Raw genomic sequence first — 22,330 nt, forward strand, 5'->3', positions numbered from 1 at the left:
TTTAAGACTTGTGGACTTCAACTCCCAGAATCCCCCAGCCATGCTGGCTGGGGAATTCTGGGAGTTGAAGTCCACAAGTCTTAAAGTTCCCAAGTTTGGACACCCCTGGCCTAAAGCAAAGATGGAGAGGTCCAGATTCCAGCTTTCTGCTTCTAAACTTGTAATATCTACCAGTATTTTTATATCATAACCTAGTGTCATGCTAACATGATCTAAATTTACCTCACCTCATAACTGACTTGGTTCAGACAATACACGTAGGCATAACCTACAGCTAGTTTGGTCTAGTGATGAAGGTACCAGGTTAGAAACCAGGAGACAGTGAGTTCTAGTTCCAATTCAGGCATGAAAGCCGGTTGGGTGACTTTGGGCTAATCACCAGGAGACCGTGAGTTCTAGTCCTCTTTACGCATGAGAGCTGGCTGGGTAACTTTGGGCTAGTCAACAGGAGACTGTGAGTTATAGTTCTCCTTACACATGAAAGCTTGCTGGGTGACTTTGGGCCAATCACCAGGAGACGGTGAGTTCTAGTCCTGCCTTAGGCATGAAAGCTGGCTGAATGACTTTGAGCCAATCACTGGGAGAGGGTGAATTCTAGTCCTCCTTACGTATGAAAGCTTACTGGGTGACTTTGGGCCAATCACCAGGAGACGGCGAGTTCTAGTTCCACTTTAAGCACAAAAGCCAACTGGGTAACTTTGGGCCAATCCCTCTCAACCCAACCCACTTCACAGAGTTGTTATTGTGGGTCAAATAAGAGGAAGAAGGGATATTAGATGCATTGGCCACCTTGTGTGGCTTATAAAATGAAGACGGTGTCTAAATAAAATAAAAATAAATAACCTGAGTACCCTGTTTAGCCGTTCCAAAAATAACACATACGCAGAAGCAGCACTGCCTTAGAAGAATAAGCTAATCTTGCTCTTCTATTTTGTCCTCTGTCCCCTTGCCTTCACATTTGCTCTGCAATTCCATGTAGCCATCCGTGCTACTGGGGTGGAAAAAAAAAACACCAGAACCTAAAAAAAACTAAGCGGCATCTGGAACAGCAGAAAAGAGGGGATTAAAGGACATTTGCCGCAGACTATTAATGAGCGTGTAAAAAGGACTGAAAATTTTGCTCTCTCGGATCCTTCCCCTGAAATTACTCTGCTAAGAAGCTTAGCAAGGAAAAATGTCCAAGAAAGCATTTAGATGTATTGTGCAACAGCTCTCGAAAAGAAAGAAGATTTTATTTTCCTGCCGGTGGCGAGTTCAGCCCACACTGCTTTACGTTTTTAAGAAGCCGGAGAGAAGTCAAATGAACATTTAGTGTTTTGATGGAAAACGCTGAAGTTATAAATATTCTTCCCCTCCCCACCCCCCCTTGCAATCCTGATCATTTGTGAGCATTAGGACCCAAGAAACGAAATCTCGGCTTAAATGGGCATCCTATTTTCTTTTTTTCATTTTACACACATTTCCTACGATCTGGTTTAAAGATTCCTCTGCCAATTTAAAAGTCTGCAGCATTTACAGCTGGGAAGCCAAATAAAGTTTAATGAAGATGTCTCTTTGCGGAAAGAAAAGGAAAAAAAAAGTTTTGTTTGGACTTGATTGGGCTCATCATTTTCACAAACAAAGGCTATGTATGTATGTATGTATGTATGTATGTATGTATGTATGTATGTATGTGTGTTACAACCCCTGGTATGCCCAAATATTGAACCAGCCCAGGTTCAAATCCCAATTTGAACCAGCCCTGGTTCAAATCCCAGTAAGGGTATGGCTAGCTGATGAGAGCTAAATAGCTTGAAATAGATCTATACTAGTCTCCCTTTATTTATTTATCCGCACAAATACAACACACACACACACACACAATATTACATAGATTAAAATATTAGAATTAAAATAGTATAGTAATAAAAGCCCATCGAAGTACAATCTGTGACATGAAAAAAAGTTGGCAGAAAAGGATTTCTTAGGTATGGAAAATGTATGATCAGTCCCGGGTATGCTTTCATCAAATAAAAGGCAGGTGACAGTTTTTTGTGGTGTAATTTGTTGGCCAGGAAATAAGATGGAACATTTTTATTGTTTACTTACATAAACAGTAAACCTAAGCACACACTTAGTCCCAAAAATCCTCTTTTTATTTCAAGCGCTGTGAGTTATATTCATTCACAGCCTATAATGAGTCCCAAATAGTTTGTAAAGAGTCCAACAGAAGTCTGCCAAAGTCTTTCAGGGTAAGGCTGATAAGCACCCACCTTTATCTCCCTTGAAAAGCTACCAAAGACCTAATTGGCAATTAGCTTTGCAAGGCCACAAGTAGCAAAGAGTCAAAACGGAGCTTCAGAATTTAAACCGACCAGAACGAACAAAGTTGCTTCCTGCACTTTGCTCCTCCTTCATGTCTTATGGGAGGGGCCAATCATCTCCAAGCCTTACTCCTGAGTCGCCCCTTTTGTCTTAACTGTTCTTGCCTTCTGGCAGTTCTGCGCATGTAAGCACTGGGAACAGGCTCCCCCTGTTCCTCTGCTTTGCTGATGTCCAACTCTAGAGTCTCCAGAGGCAGCACATGACTCCCAGATAGCCCTGGTCCCCTCTCTGCCTCCGATGCAGAGTCTCATCCAAGAGTCCAGGACTGGCCCATCTTCCTCCCCAACCTCCTCACCGTCTGTCTCTGCTGCCCGCTCCGCAGGCCGCCAGCGGATCACAACACAACTGGGGATGTCGGGGGTTGACACGAAAGCAGTCTTCCAATAACTAAAGGGCTGCCCCCAAGAAGAGGTGGCTCAACCTATTCTCTAAAGTACCAGAGAGCGGGACATGGAAACTAATCAAGGAGAGAAGCAACCCAGAACTAAGGAGAAATTTCCTGACAGTGAGAACAATCAACCGGTGGAACAATTTGCCTCTAGGTAAATTGTGGATGCTCCACCACTGGAGCTCTTTAGAACAGAGTGGACAACCATTTGACCAGGATGGTACAGGATCTCCTGCTTGAGCAAAGGGTTGGACTAGAAGACCCCTCCCCGCAAGGTCTCTTCCAACTCTGTTATTCTATTATCTGTTAACCTCCCCGGAAGCCAAGCGCATGGGGCCTAACCTTAACCCCCAAATGTGTTTCTCTCCCCCCCACCAAAAATGTCACCCACCCTCTTAATGACTTAGGGGCCCTGATTCTACCCAACAGCAGAAAACCCAACATATTTATCAACCTGCAAGGAAACGATCTTTCTACTTATTAATCTTGGGAGCATGGCTCTAATACCAATCATGTGAGATCTCCGGAGCAGCTCTTTAGAATGGACTCTGGACAATGTGTGTGCACCCAATTGTTGCTGAGCATACCCTTCCCCCACCCCCCTATGGTGACCGCCGTGGCCACCATCCCCATCACCACTTCCCTGCCGCTGCCACCACCACACCCAGCTTTCCTCTAGGGCTTAAGAGGAGAAAATCTCAAACCTTCCCATCTCAATGCTCAGAGAAGTCCCAGTCTACACACAATCTCTTCCCCAGCTCTAAATCTCTTTCAATTCAGGTTAAGCTTCTCTTTTTATTACAGATTATAGGGAGTGATCTCCCACTGTATTTCTACGGTTATCCTTTTAACACATTTTGCTCTTTCTAGCTAGGGTTATTTTCTCTGGTTTCATGGGGTCAGGGAACAGCTGTCTTGGGTTTTTCGGTTGGAGTCATCCCCAGACCAAATCTTTGCTATGTTTTCTTCCAGAAGCTCTCCATTGTCCCTAGGCTGGGCACCTACATGTTGGAGCCGTCACCGAGAGAAGGTAAGGACGTTTTGTTTTTTTAATGAAACTCCGAAGCAAGACGGTATTTTGTATAGGGGTGTGTGTGTGTGTTTGTGAAACAGGACTCCAGAACATTTATTTCAGTCTCAGGAGAGCAGTCGATGGTGACAGTTATCTCCATCCTAACAGAGAAGAAAGAAGAAATATGTATTGGGTAGACTTTATAAGACGCCACAAACATAAACCTCCGTTCATTATTTGCGATCCAGCCTAGAAATCTTCAACCATCTTCAATATTCTGTCCAGTTTAGCTTTCTTCTTCTGCCCCGCTAAGAATTCTTGGCGACTTGGAGACTTAGGAACCGGGATACTGTCATAGAATAATTTTATGCATTTTGGAGGTCCACCACAGAAATCTTCGAACATTACAAATGCATTCTATAATGCATCCATGCAAGCATGCTTTGTTACTGGTTAGAGGTTTTCAGAGCTTTGGAAAAAGGAAAAAGGAATTAATTATGTGAAAAGAACATGGGGTGGAAATTCCGTATAATTTCATGAGTTTACTTTCGGCTGCTTCTGAAAAGTATCTTGAAAGTAGAAGTTACTAGAGACTCTATCTATCATCTCCAGCAGGAAGAGGTAGTCAAAGCAATTCCTGTTTGTTAATGTTTATAATTATGATTTACAACCAAGGAACCCAAACTGGAAAATATTGGATCCTTTACAGAATATTATCCTATCAAGGTGTATCCTTCAAGAGAAAAGCAATGTTTTATATAGGATCCATCAGGATGTCTCCACATTAGTCCCGGGAGATGAATAAAAAGTCCTAATTTCATCCTTTGAGATTATTACAGAGTTTCGTTGCACGAAATCAACGCTTACTCATTTGGAGGGAGAGGATGAAGGTTGAAGAAGAGAAGAAATGTAACATTTCTTTGGGACTTATGTATATATTACTGCAGAGTTTAAATCAGGACATTCTACTGCAGTCAAGATTATAATGATAAAATGGACTGCACGTTTTCTCTCAAAATTAAAATAGCAGTGCTAATTTTCTACTCTTAAGAGTGCTATTAGGGTTTCCAATTTCTATGCTTATCCCAAACACAGTATCATCAACTTTTAGTTGCACATTTTCCACCAAATACAAATATATTGGACATTGTTTAGTTATTTTCTATTGCCCTTCCCAGAATGGATGCTGGTTTTATTTTGGATTAATAGCCCCCTCCTATCTCTCGAGCGAGATTATCACGCTTAGATTTGCAACAGAAAGCAACATATCTACAAAAGAAAAATTCAAGGTTTTTGTTTGCTTTAAAGGATTTTCTCTGCATCTTTCCCCCACTTTATAAACCTATAATCCCAGATACCGGAAAAAGATGCCATCCCTTTAAAAGGGGAAAAAAATATCTAGGGCAAAACAACATCTGCCTTTTTTTGCTAAGCCCCAAGTTCCTTAGATTAAGAATCTGTTATATTTCTGTCTCTCCTCATGGCTATATTTGAATAGATATTTGGCAGCTTCCTTTTCAACTGCCTCCCTAATATAAATGAAATAGTTCTAAACTCCCACGGAAAAGAAAACCACCTTTTAAAAAATCAAGGATATTTTGCTCTCCTGTTTTAAGGTAAATAAGAGCACAAAGCAACATGCAATAATAAAACAATAAAAGATAAATAGAAGATAAAAGGAAATAATTGCCTGGGTTATATATTGCAAAAGACAGAACCTAATCAATAAAACTAAATAAATAAAGCCAATTTGGTCTAATGGTTAAGGCACTAGGCTAGAAAAATGGCAGACTTTTGAATTCAAATCCCACCTTAGTTATGAATGATGGCTGGGTGCCTTTGGGCTAAACACCAGGAGGCTGTGAGTTCTAGTGCTGCCTTAGCCATGAAAGCCGGCTGGGAGATTTTTGGCCAATTACCAGGAGACAGTGAGTTCTAGTTCCACTTTAGCCATGAAAGCCAGTTGGGTGATTTTGGGTAAGTCCCTCTCTCTTAGACCAACCTACCTCACAGGGTTGTTGTTTTGGGGGGGAAAGGAGGAATGAGTACTATACGTGTTCACCGCTCTGAGTTATTTGTAAAAATAATAAAGGTAAGATATAAATAAATACAGGGGGAAAAAGAAAGAAAAATTAAACTTGGTTACAATAAACCCACGTTAGTTTTTTATGGTTTAAGATGCTGGGCAAATCAAGGCTCACCTTTTGGTGAGCTTATATTTCTTTATGTATTTATTTGTAAAATTCGTTGGCCGCCATCTTATCCAGGGTGATTATGGGAAACTACGATTCAGTGCAATGGGTAAACTCAGAAAATGGGTGAATTCAGCAAGGTAAACCCTGCCATTCAGTACTTAATTTTCAAAGTTGTAAGATGAGTGGCAGATAAATGATAGATAGATAGATAGATAGATAGATAGATAGATAGATGATAAATAGATAGATAGATAGATAGATAGATAGATAGATAGATAGATAGATAGATAGATGATAGATAGATGATAGATAGATGATAAATAGATAGATAGATAGATAGATAGATAATCAGATAGATGATAGATAGATAGATAGATAGATAGATGATAAATAGATAGATAGATAGATAGATAGATAGATAGATAGATAGATGATAAATAGATGATAGATAGATAGATAGATGATAAATAGATAGATAGATAGATAGATAGATAGATGATAAATAGATGATAGATAGATAGATAGATAGATAGATAGATAGATAGATGATAAATAGATAGATAGATAGATAGATAGATAGATAGATAGATGATAAATAGATAGATAGATAGATAGATAGATAGATTGATTGATTAAAGGAAGGAAGGAAAAGAGGAAGGAAAGAAAAAGAGAAGGAAAGAAGGAAAGAAGGAAGAAAGAATGAAAGAGAAAGAAAGAAAAAGGAAAAGGAAAAAGAAAGAAAGAAAGTTTTATCCAGATTGAGAAATGGGGATATAATTTTTCAGTGATCGGAAAAGGATCCTAAAAGAAAGATTTTAAAAATCCCTTGTTAGATTTCCCAATATCATGAATACATCCGAAATCTGCACTTCACTCACCCAGAGACCTTTTCAAGAAACTCTTTGGGACTTACTCCTGTGTAAACCTGCCACACAGAGGTCTACAACTAACCAGGTGGTGTCTCTTATCAGGTGCGAAACAGCTTCATTACAGAAAGAATATTTCCCTGTTTGCAAACCTTACACCTGCCTCCTTATCTTAAGTGCTTTTTAAGAACTAAATAAACATGTAAACAAATTCCCTTTTGTTTTTCTTGAAGGGCCCCAAAAAAGCTAGAATAGAATGATAAAAAAAAAACTCGACTTAGATGTTCTTGATTTGATCATCCCAAGACCTCTCATGCAAATGGACAGAGTGATAAATACCTCGGTGGGGGATCCCTGGAGATCTGGCATAATGAAATGATAACCATGGTTTACATACACAGTTTGCATGTCCCTTGCTTGTTGATTATGATGTTACAGCCAAGGCAAGGGCCGTGTGTGCGTGTGGGTATGCAAGCTCCCCTGGTCCATAATGAGATCATGATGAAGTCAAGTCCTTAATGGAGGACTTCCTCAACCGGAGGTCAGCCTCCTCAATCTGGTTAGCCAGCTGAGTTTACAGCAAACATTGAACCTTAAATCCAGGTTAACCAAGTGGCTGTATTTACATAACTAACCGGATAAGCCCTGTTGTGGCTCAAGGAACTGAGGAGAAATTTCCTGACAGTGAGAACAATTAATCAGTGGAACAGCTTGCCTCCAGAAGTTGTGAATGCCCCAACACTGGAAGTCTTTAAGAAGATGTTGGATAGCTATTTGTCTGAAACGGTATAGGGTTTCCTGCCTAGGCAGGGGGTTGGACTAGAAGACCTCCAAGGTCCCTTCCAACTCTACTATTGTATTATTGTATTGTATTGAAATGGTCCTTTCACACAATTCAATACATTGTATTGAAATGGTCCTTTCACACAATACACAATGGTCCTTTCACACAATACACAATACACTAAGACAAATGTTGGGTTTCTCACCAAAGAACCCACAGCAATTCTACTGTATCATGCTGCATTACTCAGGTCATTGGTGGATTAAGACTCTTGGAGAGCTGGATATTTTTAACATTCCTCAGGACCGATCTGGAGCAGTTCAAATCCTGCATCCAACAGCCTTCCTACTTTGTGGATAGCTACATCTTCCCTATTTATCTCGTCACAGCCACACCAGGAGCAGTTAGAGATGGTTGGCTTCCTTAGGCATCCAATTAAAACATCCCCCCTATTGCAATTCTATGGCTCCATATTATGGTGATTTTATTATGGTTTTATCTTAATGTAATATTTTATCTCCTATTTTGTATTGTCCACATCATAGAGATAATAGATGAGGTAGGTAGGTAGGTGGGTGGATGGATAGCTAGATAGCTAGATAGCTAGATAGCTAGCTAGCTAGCTAGCTAGATAGATAGATAGATAGATAGATAGATAGATAGATAGATAGATAGATAGATAGATAGATAGATAGATGGTAGGTAGATGATAGATAGATAGATAGATAGATAGATAGATAGATAGATAGATAGATAGATAGATGATAGATAGATAGATAGATAGATAGATAGATAGATAGATAGATAGATAAAATATATAGATAGATGGAGAGGTATGTATGTAGGTAGGTAGATAGGTAGGTAGAGATATAGAGGTAGAGATAGATATAAATATATAGAGATGAGAGAGAGAGAGAGAGAGAGGTAGGTAGGTAGAAATAGAAAGATATATACAGATATAGAGATGATAGATAAAAAGAGTGATGATATAGATAGATAGATAGATAGATAGATAGATAGATAGATAGATGATGGATAGATAGATAGATAGATAGATAGATAGATAGATAGATAGATAGATAGATGATAGAAGGGGGAGGTAGGGAGGTAGGTAGAGATATATACATATATAGAGATGATAGATAAAAAAGTAGAGTGATGATAGAGATAGATAGAGATAGATAGATAGATATAGACGGAGAGAAAGAGAGGGAGGGAGGTAGAGATATAGAAATATATACATATATAGAGATGATAGATAGGTAGGTAGGTAGATAGATAGGTAGAGAGATGGAGAGAGATAGTGAGGGAGATCTATAGCTATATAGATATAGATTTGCTGACACTTTATTTAAACTAAATTTGTATATCAATTATTGCATGACCCCTGCAGATACCATAAGCTAAATAAATAAATTAAATAAATTTCTTATTTTTAAGAGAGCCAGTTTGGTCCAGTAGTTAAGACACCAGGCTAGAAAGCAGGAGACTGTGGGTTCAAGTCCTGCCTTAGCCACAAAAGTCAGTGGGATGACCTTGGGCCAGCCCTGCCCTCTTAGCCTAACCCACCTCACAGGGTTGTTGTCGTTGGGAGAAGAAGAAGGGAAGTATGTTGGACATACTATTTGCCACCTGGGGTTATTTGTAAAAAAAAAAAAAAGGATGGTCCCATAAAGACACACATAAATAAAGACATGTATCATGTATTAATTTAAATTTACAACCACTCTGGGTGACTTAAAATAATTAGGGGGGGGGGGGAACTTCTTAAAAGTTTTGAAGTTTTGTAAGTTTCCTCTTTACAAAGTGACTGTTAGCTCTCCTTTAAAGCTGCCCTCTTTTCCCCAATCCACAGATTTTAACTGGGAGAGAACAAAAGCCATTCAAATGTCTCTTATGCAAAACATAAAATTAAATTAAATTAAAATAAAATAAAATAATAAAATAAAATAAAATAAAATAAAATAAAATAATAAAATAAAATAAAATAAAATAAAATAAAATAAAATAAAATAAAATAAAATAATAAAATAAAATAAAATAAAATAAAATAAAATAAAATAAAATAATAAAATAAAATAAAATAAAATAAAACAAAACAAAACAAAACAAAACAAAACAAAACAATAAAAGCTGAAACTTCACCAAATCTCTGTTTAGACAGAGAAAAGGAGCTAGGAAATCTGATTTTTGCCCTTCCCCCCCAAAAAAAACTCCCCAAGTCTGCCTCCCCACCCAGTCAAGGTGTCAAAAAGCAGTTAAATGCCTGTCTATCACTTCGCCCAGCCACTTTTTTCCTTCTTCCTTTCGGGGTTGATCAGCCCAATCCCAGTTTGTTAATTGAAATGGAGTGGAAACCGCGTGTTTTGATATATATATATATATATATATATATATATATATATATATATATATATATATATATATATATATATATATATATATATATATATATATATATATATATATATATATACATACATACATACATACATACATACATACATACATACATACATACATACATATTAAATCCCCAAGCTTGGAAAAACTCGAAGGGCGTCGTGTTTATTTGCTGTGGCCGAAGGGAGAGGCAGGCTCCCGCGTGGGTCTCCGTGGGACCCCCGGCAAACTGAAGAGCCAAGAAGGCAGGGGTGGGTCAGGGAGAAGGGAAGGTGGCGGGTGGAGAAGCAGCCATTCAAACAAAAGAGAGGAGGGGGAGAGGATTTAAACCCCCGCGGAACACGCGTGTAAATTCTTCCGACGTGATGGGAAGGGAGAGGAAAAGAAAGGATGCAATGTTGTAGGAGGAGGGAGACTGAGGTTGTTTATAATATTCAGCCTTGCATTATTCCCTCCCCGCCCCCAAGTGCTGGTTTGTTTTTTTAAAAAATAATAATTGATTTTCTCTTTACATACAATATGAGCTTTTGATCGATTTCCCCCTGAGTTCCAGAGGTAGATTTGGAAACCGGAGGCAGAAAACTTTTAGACGCTGAAAGGCTGAAAGGTTCCCTGTCTTCCCTTCCATCTCCACTGAGAAGGTTCGTTGGCTTCTCTCATTCCCTACTCCACTTGTAGTCCCCTTCAGTTAAAAGTCAAAGGAAAAGAAGAGAGAAAGAAAACAGGAGAAGGAAAAACAGAAAATTAAAAGGGCAGAAAACATGAGCGATAGATGGATAGATAGATAAATGGATGGATGGATTGATGGATAGATAGAAGAGAGAGAGAGAGATGAATGGATGGATGGATTGATGGATAGATAGAAGAGAGAGATTATAGATAGATAGATAGATAGATAGATAGATAGATAGATAGATAGATAGATGATAGATAGATAGATAGATAGATACAGTGGATGGATGGATGGATGGATGGATGGATGGATAGATAGATAGATAGATAGATAGATGATAGATAGATAGATAGATAGATAGATAGATAGATAGATAACTGATACAGAGACAGAGAGACAGACAGACAGAAAGAGATTGCTTGCTACCTAGCTAGCTACTGATAGATGCCAAAAGATAAATAGATAGATAGATAGATGATGGATGGATAGATAAGATAGTAGGTAGGTAGATAGGTAGGTAAAATGATAATCTCAACAAATTGAGAAATTATGAGGTGGCAGAAGTTTCTCTTTTGTGGCTATTTTTGCCTAACCTGTATTTTTGGACCATCCCTTCTTATCAGCTTGAACTCATTTTTATGTTTTATTTTTTTTACAAAGATAATCTGGTTTTCTGGTTTTAAAATCTAAGGCTTTGATGACTCGTTTATTCTCTTCCAATCTTTTGGTGACTCACTTGCAGGGATTTCTCCCCCCCCACACACACACACACACCATCCTTCCCATCTGACTGCAAGGCAAAAAAAAAATTGATTCATTCTTAGGATTATTTCGTTTTATACGGTCTTCATCTTTCTCGTTGCAAGCTTCCTTTTATGCCTCCTCTCTCTCTCTCTTCTCTTCCAAACAGGCATTCATTGAGTAAGCAAAATGAGAGAGATTGAGGTGCAGAGTCTCCTGTGCTTTGCATCTGATATTTCCTAATGCCAAAAAGAGGAGAAAAATGTGTTATTTTCCTTGTTGCCCCCTCCCCAATGACATTTTTTCTTTTTTTTTCTTTTGCATATAAAAATTTGCATATCCAGTTTTACAAATCTTCCTTATAACATCAAGGTAAAGTAAAGGTTCCCGTCACATATATGTGCTAATTGTTCCCGACTCTAGCATTATAACAGTATATTATTATTCTCTATTCATTAAACATAATAATAATAATAATAATAATAATAATAATAATAATAATAATAATTACATTAGTCCTTCTCTTACATTTCTAACTTCTGTTTTTATCAGCTAACCATGGATAAAATGAATCCCATGTTAAAAAGTATTCAGTTTCTTCCTTTTTCTTAATTTTAAGTGTTAGTCTATCCATTTCTGCCCATTCTAGTGTTTTCTTAATTACGTTTTCATCTGTAGGGAACTCTTCACTTTTCCATTGTTGTGCAAATACAATTCTAACTGCCCCCAAAGACATTTCGAAAGCAGGGAAAAAAACAACCCAGGAAATGGCGGGAGGCTTGCAATAAACTAGTATAAAGGATTAGGCATAATTCTTTGCAATAGTTCAGGGGTGTCCAAACTTGGCAACTTTAAGACTTGTGGACTTCAACTCCCAGAATTCCCCAGCCAGCTTGGGTTTGGACACCCCTGCAATAGTTTATTAAAATAAGATTTCCACAATGTTTCTGCTGTTTGTTGCATTTTAGTGGGATGCCAGAGTCCTGGGTCTTAATTTCCAAACCACTTGGGGATCTGATACCATGATCTGGTGCCATTATTAAGAGAAAAACACTCTCTACATGCTCAGCCTCTATTACTGTCTGAACCGTAAGGAGCAGAGTTTTAAAGAGCCCACCCCACCCCCCAATTTAGTCTTGATTGTATTCAAACCTACAAACCCATCAGCCAAGGATGAGAATTTAAGCTTGGATGCAGCCAGCATTTTCAAGTTGTCTGCCAGTTTATCATCTCATCCATGCTGGGAAAAAAACAACAACCCTGTAAGGTAGGCATTAAGTCAGCCTCAGACTGTAAAGGGGGGGCTATCCCCCTGTGTTTTCCTCTGCATATAAGCTTTTTGCTCTACAGTATAGTCCTTTAACAGGGTTTTTTTAAGAGACCGGACAGCATTTTTTATCCGGAATGACATGGGGCCTCCTGCTTCAGGGGGTTAGACTAGAGGACCTCCAAGGTCCCTCCCAATTTCTGTTCTTCCCTAATTTGGTCACTCCAGAGCAAAATAATATCTGAACTCAGACAAGGAGTCAACACTTCACCAGAAGAGGGAATTGAACACAAAGGATCTCTTTCAAAATCTGAATTTTGCCGGGCTTTTAAGTGCAAATTTTGTTTTCCTGGAAGAGCAAAATCAACTGATACTGTAGACCTTCAACCAGCCTCTTGGGGGGCCCTGCAAAAAAAAGAAAAAGAAGAAGAAAACACAGTTCAGAGGGGGCCATCGATACCATTTAATGAATTGACTTAACCTGCCCATTTGAGTAAGAATAGACTCACAAAAGATAAGGATGATTGGTTTTATGGGGAGCCATTAGCTTTGTCCTTTGAGTTGCTAAACTGCCAGCCCTGTTAGCTCCTCCTTCACTCTGGATGGAGTTGCCCGTGTGTCTTTGTGTGTGTGTTTAAATGCTTCTTAGAGGGTGGGGCCCCAAAGTCAAGTTTTGAAAAGGCCCATTTCAGCCGGAGCTGCAAAGCAAAGCTGGGAAGCATTGGCTATGTCGGGCAAGAAAGGAAGATCGATCAGATGACCTCCTGGTCTTCTCCAAGCCTTGCCACACCACTTCTGAACTTCTCTTGTTCTTCTGCTCTCCATTGGCCGGGCTGTTCTCTACCTCTGGCCCCTTGGGGTGGGGACCAACAATTTCCCGTGGGTCTTTTTTTTCCATCCCCAGCTGCCCTTCGATGCTGAGTGGCCGGGATAAGCCTGAAGATTGTCTTCTCAAAGTTCATTGAGGGCCAGAAGGAGCATCAACTTGACTCCAACCCAAAAGGAAGACTTGGATACACCATTTTTCTGAGCATGATGTCTTACATCAAGCAACCACATTATGCCGTCAATGGATTAACTTTGGCTGGACCCGGGATGGATTTATTGCATTCAGCGGTTGGATACCCCAGTAAGTGAATTTCTCTTCCCCCCCCCCCCCAATATAAATTGCCTTTATCGTCATTGTACAAAATAAATACAATGACATTTTCTTGTTTTGGTCTTTCGGTATTGTATGGATGATCGGGTTCTGGATATTGAGAGTCAACGCGGTTAGAAAAGGAAGGAAATTCTGTAAATTTTCACAGACCATCCCCTCCTTCAAAATTCCCGCGCCGCTTTATTTCATATTGAATAAATCAAAACTATTTGCGGGGTGGGGGGAGAGCTAATCACTTTTAAAAGGGTAAAAAGTTCCCATTTCTCCATTCAAAGAAACTTTAAATTGTGAACTTTGCGCTTTCTTTAAAAGATAAAATAAAAGGTAGAATTTCTCTAACTCAGAAGATTTGGGTTGTTCTTTTGTAAATAAAATTAGGCAGAAGAGTTTTAAGAGTTGTATTCCTTGTGTGACTAGAATAAAAATAGCTGTCCCCAATCTGCCCTCTTTCAGTTGTACTAGAGTTTTCAGGAATGTGGTTTTATTTAAAAAAATACGGCTGTAATCTATTGATTAGCTCATTATTTTTCTGTGGATTTCAGGAGGAAAATTACAGTTCAGTTTACACCTTCCTCCCTTCCCCATATTATAAGAAGGAGGTAATGACTGATTCTCACCTAGAAAATCTTGGGAGGAATTAGAAGTTAGGGCAAATGAAAGAAAATTGGAAGGCAAGATTTAGAATAGTAAGCAAATAAATCAGATTTTTTTTTATCAAACGGGGCAGCTTTAAGATGTGACTTCAACGCCCAGAATTTCCCAGCCAAAAATAATAAAATTATTTCTTTATAAAGGGTTTTTACTGCTTTAGGCATAAAGACACCTATTTCTATCTTGGGGGGGGGAGGGGGAGAGAAAAGAAAATGATAATATATCAAGCAGTTTGTAACAAAGTAGAACCATTACAGAATGCAAAGTTTGCAAAGCCGAATGTAACACAATTTGTAGTATAGAATAGTAATGTAGAATGTATTTGTTGAAATAAAACCAAACTGGCTTGTTTTTTTCTGTCCAGAAAAAAAAAGGCAACTGGGGGAATTTATTTATTTTTTTACAATTCGGGACCATGTTAAAAGTGTGTTGTGTCCTCCTCCCCTCTCCTCGCCCCTCAAATGTGGATTTTAAAGCCAAAATTTGCCATTGCCTCCATAAATATACATGTGCATTTGGAAAGAGCTGAATATCTAAGCCTAAATAAGCAATGACCAAGAGCTGTGGGGTTTTTTCCCCCCTGGAATATTTTTTTATTATACCCATTGCAATTTGAAGGAAGCATTAAAGTAAAATAATCCATAATAATCAGTGAGGAAGAAGAGAACAAAGATTCTGAGACTACTTCAGCTAAATTACGCTTAATTGTTGTTGTTTTTTTAAATCTATTAATGCTGTTTAAAATTATTTGGTCTCCAATTCTTTCTTGATTCCATTGGGCAGTTCGCTTTTATTATTGCATTCACCGTTCTGCAAATCAAATATTCATGTAATAATAAACTTTTTCCCACACTTCCTCTGAGGAATTCGGTGTATGTACCTGGCATTTCCGATAAAGTTTAGCAATTACAACAATACAGGTTGACTTAAGTTTAGTTTAAAATCCCTCTCCGTTTTCCTAAATGGAAAACAAACATTAACAAGCGAAAATCAGCAGAAAACAATTCACTTGATATTTTACATCCAGTGAGCAAAACCAGCCAACTTTATTCATCATTGATAGCTATTCTGATGTCATAAAGATCATTAATATAACCCACTAATATTCATGGGAGCACAGATCTGATATTTAGAGGGTAATGATAAAAATCCTAGTTCAGCCCTGTTGCCTTCTTAATTTTAAATTCTGGTGCAGGAATTTCAGCCTATCTACAGAGCTTTTAATAATCTTTTTTTTTGGTCTTTTATTAATCATCTTTAATGATTTGTAATCATTTTTTTATTTCCACCTGGCCTCTGAGGAATTGGGGTAGACTTCAACTCCCAGAATACCCCACTCAGCTTTGGGAATTCTGGGAATTGAAGTCTATCAAAGTGGAGCAACAGACAACTAAACACTAAAAAGCAGCAGCTAATTTTGACTTATTTTAACAATTTTGGTACTTTGTCCACCTTTGGATTGCTAGCAAATTCATCCAGGAGGTGCAGTTTAAACCTTAACACTTTTTAAGTGGTTGTGTGCACCGCATTTGGCTGAGAGAGTGCATTTGGCTGATCTACCTAGCCCAGGGGTGTCCAAACTTGGGAACTTTAAGACTTGTGGACTTCAACTCCCAGAATTCCCCAGCCACAAGTCTTAAAGTTCCCAAGTTTGGACACCCCTTACCTAGCCATCAGTGATGGCTAAATACAGGTAGTCCTCAACGTAGAGACCACCATTTCTGTTGCTCAGTGGGACAGTTGTTAAGAGAGCTTTGCCCCATTTTACGACCTTTCTTGCCGCCATTAAGTGAATCTGTGCAGTCGATAAGTTAGTAACAAGGTTGTTAAGCGAATCCGATTTTCCCATAGACTTTGCTTGTCAGACGGTCGCAAAAGTGGATCCCATAACCTTGGGACATGGCAACCGGCATAAGTATGAAGCTGTTGCCAAGCGTCTGAATTTTGATCACAACCAGCTAGGTTTAAAGCTAAGAAAGGACGAGAACCCATGGTTTCCTGGTGTCTCATCTGGTGCCTTTAACCCCACACCAAATTGACTCTCCCTTACCACTATCGTGGTTAAAGTTTGCTTTTTAGAAGCTGGTTTAATCCTCCTTTAAATCACTAAGCAGGCGGTGTAAGAATGTTCAATATTTGTAGCTATGAAGAATATTTGTAGCTCAAGATTGAACTGTGGGACCCTTGGTGAGGAGGAGGAGGAGGAGGAATATGGGGCCCTTGGTGCTCTCTGAGCTTGGCAGACATTTCATTACCACACTAGGTAATTTCATCAGTGCTAGAAGGGGGTGAAGGAGGAAGAGGAGAATTGTGCACAAGAAGGGGTAATTTCTTCCCTCACCCCAGATGACTCTATGATAATTCTATGAGGCCTCTCCTCTACAGGGCAGCTGGGAGCTCTGCAGGAGAGGAGTCAAAAAAGTCAAGATGGCTGCCCCAATGACATGATTAAGTTTGCAGAGGAAAGAGGAGGAGGACGACTGTGGGGTCTTTGGTGCTCTCTGAGCTTGGTTATTTTCTTGCAGACGTTTCATGATTCAGCTAGTTAGCATCCTCAGTTTATAAACCCCATTCCCTTCTAGCACTGAAGACGTTACCTAGTTGGGTCAGGAGACATCTGCAAGACAACAACCAAGTTCAGAGAAAGCACCAAGGATAAAACACTAACTAACCCATATTGTTTAGGGAAATTCATGGCCAAGATGAGTGGAATAAAAGGATGCCAACAAGAAGAGTAATTTTGTGGGATGGGGTGAAATGAACTATGAGTAGAGAGATGAAGGTTGAGATGGAACCACCCTGGTGGATGGATGGATGGATGGATGGATGGATGGAACGGACATGCATTTTTTTGGCCTTCTCTGACTGTTCTTTTTTCCCTGCAGCGACTCCACGGAAGCAGAGACGCGAGCGCACCACTTTCACACGGGCCCAGCTAGATATCCTGGAGGCCCTGTTTGCCAAGACCCGCTACCCGGACATCTTCATGCGCGAAGAGGTTGCCCTGAAAATCAATCTGCCTGAATCCAGAGTCCAGGTGAGCTTTCTGCAAAGCTCTGGCCCCTTTTGATTATCGTTATGCTTTAATGTGTGGGTGAAATGCTGTATAACGAAGGACAGCTATGGGACCACCCAGGGATTGTCCACCGTAGCGATTAGGATGAACTGAAACCCAAGAGAAGGAATGGGAAAAAGACTCGAAGAAAATTCAAACTAGAACCATCCTTTAGTGTAGTGTTAAATTGAGGCCATCTAGAAACATAAGTAAATGCTCCATTTATAGAACAGAAACAGATGGATGGATGGATGGATGGATGGATGGATGGATGGATGGATGGATAGTAGATAAATAGGCAGACAGACAGACAGAGGTAGGTAGGTAGATAGACAGAGAGAGAGAGAATGAGAAAATGAGAGATAGAGATAGATAGATAGATAGATAGATAGATAGATAGATAGATAGATAGATGATAGATAGATATAGTAAGGAAGGAGGGAGGGAGGGAGGGAGAGAGATAGGGAGAGAGAGAGAGAGAGAGATGGTAGATGATAGATTGATAGATTGATAGATTGATAGATAGATAGATACCCTGTTTCCCAGAAAATAAGACCCAACTGGAAAATAAGTATGATTTCTTTTCAGGATGCTTGTAATATAAGCCCCCCAAATAAGCCCCAGTTAAGATAGTCAAGCCAGACAGATGCATTTAGTAACCATATTTTCCCCAAAATAAAACCTAACCGGAAAATAAGCCATAATGCATCTTTTGGAGCAAAAATTAATGTAAGACCCAGCCTTATTTTCGGGGAAACATGGATAGCTTTGCTGGCTGAGGAATTCTGGGAGTTGAAGTCCACAAGTCTTAGAAGTTGCCAAGGTTGGAGACCCCTGGTTCAGATGATGGTGGAGCAGGAGAATTCAAGGTGAAGGGCCATGAGGTCCACTCTTTGGAATTTGGTGTGTGTCCTGTGCCCTCTAGTGGACAGAGCTCCTCTCCCACCCTAATAGGGCTTCCCCCAATTTGTCTCCTCCAGAGATTTTTCAGGGTGGTCGCTGGTTGGGAATTGGGAGCTGCATCCCCATATATCTGGCCGTCCCTTCATGGGGCCATCACTGAGTGGTTGGGTTCCTTCCTTCCTTCCTTCCTTCCTTCCTTCCTTCCTTCCTTCCTTCCTTCCTTCCTTCCTTCCTTCCTTCCTTCCCTCCTCCTCCTCCTCTTCTCCTCCTCCTTCTTCTCCTCATCCTCCTTTTCCTTTTCCTTCTCCTGTCATATCCGTCATCGGACGTTTGCAATCATGTTGTTGGAGATCCTATTTTTATCAACAGCCGCACGAAAACATGCTGTTGAGTTTTCTCCAAACCAGTCCCTTAGATGTTGATTCCTTCCCCCAGGGACCAGTTAAACACTTCTGAACTCACCTCTTGGATAGATATGGTGGGCTTCCACCATTTCTTGTTCTCCTGAGCAATTTGCAAGTCAAATGTGAAAGCAGGGTGGAAACCACCATTATAAGTGGTACCTGGAAGATATAGCAGACGGAAACCAGTACTGTCCCAGTACGGCTTCCTAGATTTGTGCAGATGCTAAGTTCATGAGATGGTAGCAGGTAGCAGTTTCATAGGTTGAATAACTCGGGTCCTAAGAAGATGGCCAGCCAACAGAAATAGATTTTTAGCTCCTGATCTCCCTTGCTGTTATCTCATGACACGATTGTCCCCTGAGAGTCTGTTTGGACTTGTGGTTAAGGCACCAAGCTAGAAAGTGGGGGATGGTGAGTTCTAGTTCCACCTTAGGTGTCAAAGCTGGCTGGGTGACTTTGGGCCATTCACCAGGTGACTGTGAGTTCTAGTCTTGCCTTTGCATGAAAGCCAGCTGGGTGACTTTGGGCCATTCACCAGGGGACTGTGAGTTCTAGTCTTGCCTTTGCATGAAAGCCAGCTGGGTGACTTTGGGCCATTCACCAGGTGACTGTGAGTTCTAGTCTTGCCTTAGCATGAAAGCCAGCTGGGTGACTTTGGGCCATTCACCAGGGGACTGTGAGTTCTAGTCCTGCTTTAGGCATGAGAGCCGGCTGGGGGACCATGGGCCAATCACTCTACTCCTTCTCTCAGCCTAACCTTTCCCGCAGGCTTGTGATTGTGGGGACATCAGGAGGAGGAAGGTCTGTCGATTACGTCCACTCCTTTGAATTATGTGTAAAACTAAGAAGGGAAGACAAACAGACGACATTTCCAGATTCAATCTCTCCTGTGTCACATTTAAATGCCTCCTCTGCCCAGAGGGAAACGTAACCCTTCTTTTCAGTTCTCCCCACACACACCTATGCTCTCCTTTCTTCCAGGTGTGGTTTAAGAACCGCCGGGCCAAATGTCGCCAGCAGCAACAACAGAGTAGTGGACAGGCCAAAGCCCGGCCGGCCAAGAAGAAAAGCTCTCCGGCTCCGGAGACCAGTTCCGAAACTAGCGCCAATGGGCAGTACAGCCCTCTGCCTACCGGCACCTCGGTGGCACCCAGCTCGAGCGCCAGCGCCACCGTCTCCATCTGGAGCCCGGCTTCCATCTCGCCGCTCCCAGACCCGCTGGCCTCCTCCACCACCCCCTGCATGCAGAGGTCGGCCGCCTTCCCCATGACCTACACCCAGGCGCCGGGTTATACCCAGACCTACGCTGGCTCGACTTCTTACTTCAGTAGCCTTGACTGCAGCTCCTACCTGTCTCCCATGCACCCCCAGCTCTCCGCACCTGGTGCGGCGCTCAGCCCCCTGGCCACCCCAACCATGGGCAGCCACCTGAGCCAGTCCCCGGCCAGCCTCTCCAGCCAGGGCTACAGCGGCGCAGGCATGGGCTTCAGCTCAGTGGATTGCCTGGACTACAAAGACCCCACGGCCTCCTGGAAGCTCAATTTCAATGCTGCCGATTGCTTGGATTACAAAGATCAAAGTTCTTGGAAGTTCCAGGTCTTGTGAATGGGTGAGGCCTGGGGACCCACCTAGGTAGGAGGAAGCTCTCGTTTTCCTTGATGATGTTGTCTTTTGGTGGGTCAACCGTCCTTCTCTCTGCTCTTGAACTGAGATGTTTTGCCTCTTGGCTCGATTGATCTTCTCGTCTTGTCCTTTTTCCCCTCCCCGGTCCTGCCTATGGAAACATCTGCCATGGCTTGCTTTTTCTACTGCTGTTGAGAAGCCATCCTCTTGAGAGGTGGAATGGGAGAAGCCAGAAGCCCAGTCTTTGGGAGATGAAACTGCTTTCCATCCGTTGGGGCTCTTCACCCTTCTTGGTGGAACTCTGATGGTTAGACTTCTGTAAGAACTGAAGCCCAGATTGGGGAGGACCATCTCGCTTCCAGAAGGATTGAAGCTCCAACTCATTGGAAGGTCAACAAGCCACTGTGAAGACCAACTATAGGACCTTCCAGAACTTACATTCCAGAGGATTCTGTTTTCTCCTGAACACCATCTTTCACCACTACTAGGGTGAGCAAGCTAGGTGGCACATGTACCAACATCATGGCAGCCAGCACCGAGCAGGAAGAAATTGATTTTGCAGGAGTCAACAGCTCATCAAGTGTTGGTTGGACCAGAGGTAAACCTCCATCTCTTCCTCCTTGCCTGAGTTTGCGCTGAGACTGCTTCAAGGGGGCTTTTTGAGTTGACCAGACTCATGGAACCTTTTTGGCACCTTTTTTTTCTTCAGTTCTTTGGAAGGGTAGGATTTCTCCCCCTGCCCCCCAGTTTTTATTAGTTCATCGTAGAGCCTCACACGAGAGCCAGTTGTGAGTTCCTTCTTAGTTCTCCTCCAGAAATCCTTCTTCCGAATGTCTCCTTGGCCCACGAGGCTCGTTCCAACAGGAGGGAGAAAGCCCATCCATGAAGGAGTCTCAAGCTACGGAGAAGTCCCTAAGGGTCAGCCACAGATCCTCCAGGAACATAGTCTGGTCCAAAAAAAATCTCTGCTACGTCCATCGCAGCCAACAGTATGCACTTCTCCAAGTCTATCTGAGAGTACTTTGCTCCACAATGATGTCCTCCTAGCTTTCTTCTCTTAGCTGGTTTCTCCTTTGTGCAAACAACTACACTGAGAAAATTACCTTTTAATCGACCATCTCAATTTGCAGAGGAGCGAAAACCTCAGGATCGATCCACCTAATTCGTTCTCAGAAACCTGTTAAGAATATTCCAGCAATCCCTTTGTGGCTTTCCTATCTTCCTAACTGCTCCCCCTCCCCCCGCAAAAAATAAAAGCAATAGGTTTAGTTGGAGAGGCTAAAACAGAAGAGCTGACCAAGGTATGTAGAGATAGACACAACCCTAAAGCCATCCATCTGGAGAAGGTATCAGATGGGGTACATGCTAACTCTCCAGGGCATTTCCCCCCACTACCTACTTTTCAAAGACTTGAGTGTCCTAGCGATTTCAGTATCTCAGATTCCCCTTTGAGAAATGGGATTCTAGACCCAGTGAAATATGGAAGGCCAACTCTTCAACTGTTTTGTCCCTGCCTTTGCAGAGATTAATTGGGATTTTTAAAGCCATCGCGGGGGGGGGGGGGGGGTGTAAATTGATGTGGTTTTCCAAAAACCAGAAGGATTTTGGATCTTGCCTGAGAACCAACGCAGAATCTCTCCGTTTTTTGATGAAGGCAGCAACATTGGCCGTTTAGTTAGGGAAACTCACTGATTCTTCCCCCACTTTACTTTTTGTAAAAATAAAAATTAATAAACGTTCTATCCATTTTTTAAAATATGTATATATATATATATATAAATATAAAATAAGATAGCATGGGTGCCCCGGGAAAAAAAGTTGGTGGAAGGAAAATAAAATTGT

General features: G+C 41.1%; 1 protein-coding gene across 3 annotated transcripts; it reads left to right on the top strand.

Annotated features, from left to right (window-relative positions):
* The first annotated feature begins 3,652 nt into the window (after positions 1-3,652).
* CRX (cone-rod homeobox) lies at positions 3,653-21,723 on the top strand. Of its 3 annotated transcripts, none has more exons than XM_081962162.1 (4): positions 3,653-3,782; positions 13,598-13,822; positions 17,389-17,540; positions 19,847-21,723. In XM_081962162.1, the coding sequence occupies exons 2-4, from the start codon at positions 13,726-13,728 to the stop codon at positions 20,468-20,470; spliced, it is 873 nt and encodes a 290-aa protein (XP_081818288.1). In that variant the 5' UTR covers positions 3,653-3,782; positions 13,598-13,725; the 3' UTR covers positions 20,471-21,723. The 3 variants fall into 3 exon arrangements, with proteins under 3 accessions (XP_081818288.1, XP_081818287.1, XP_081818286.1); XM_081962161.1 differs by lacking the exon at positions 3,653-3,782 and adding an exon at positions 12,586-12,688; XM_081962160.1 differs by lacking the exon at positions 3,653-3,782 and having other exon boundaries at positions 13,413-13,822.
* Positions 21,724-22,330: the final 607 nt, after the last annotated feature.

Source organism: Natrix helvetica (genome assembly GCF_964273705.1).
Source record: "Natrix helvetica genome assembly, chromosome: 9".
Lineage (NCBI taxonomy): Eukaryota > Metazoa > Chordata > Lepidosauria > Squamata > Natricidae > Natrix > Natrix helvetica.

Excerpts from the sequence above, each read along its gene's own strand:
- CRX (XM_081962162.1), top strand. The coding sequence starts at position 13,726 with ATGATGTCTTACATCAAGCAACCACATTATGCCGTCAATGGATTAACT. Across the intron at positions 13,823-17,388 it reads TTCAGCGGTTGGATACCCCA|CGACTCCACGGAAGCAGAGA; the intron begins GTAAGTGAATTT and ends TTTTCCCTGCAG. Across the intron at positions 17,541-19,846 it reads TGCCTGAATCCAGAGTCCAG|GTGTGGTTTAAGAACCGCCG; the intron begins GTGAGCTTTCTG and ends CCTTTCTTCCAG.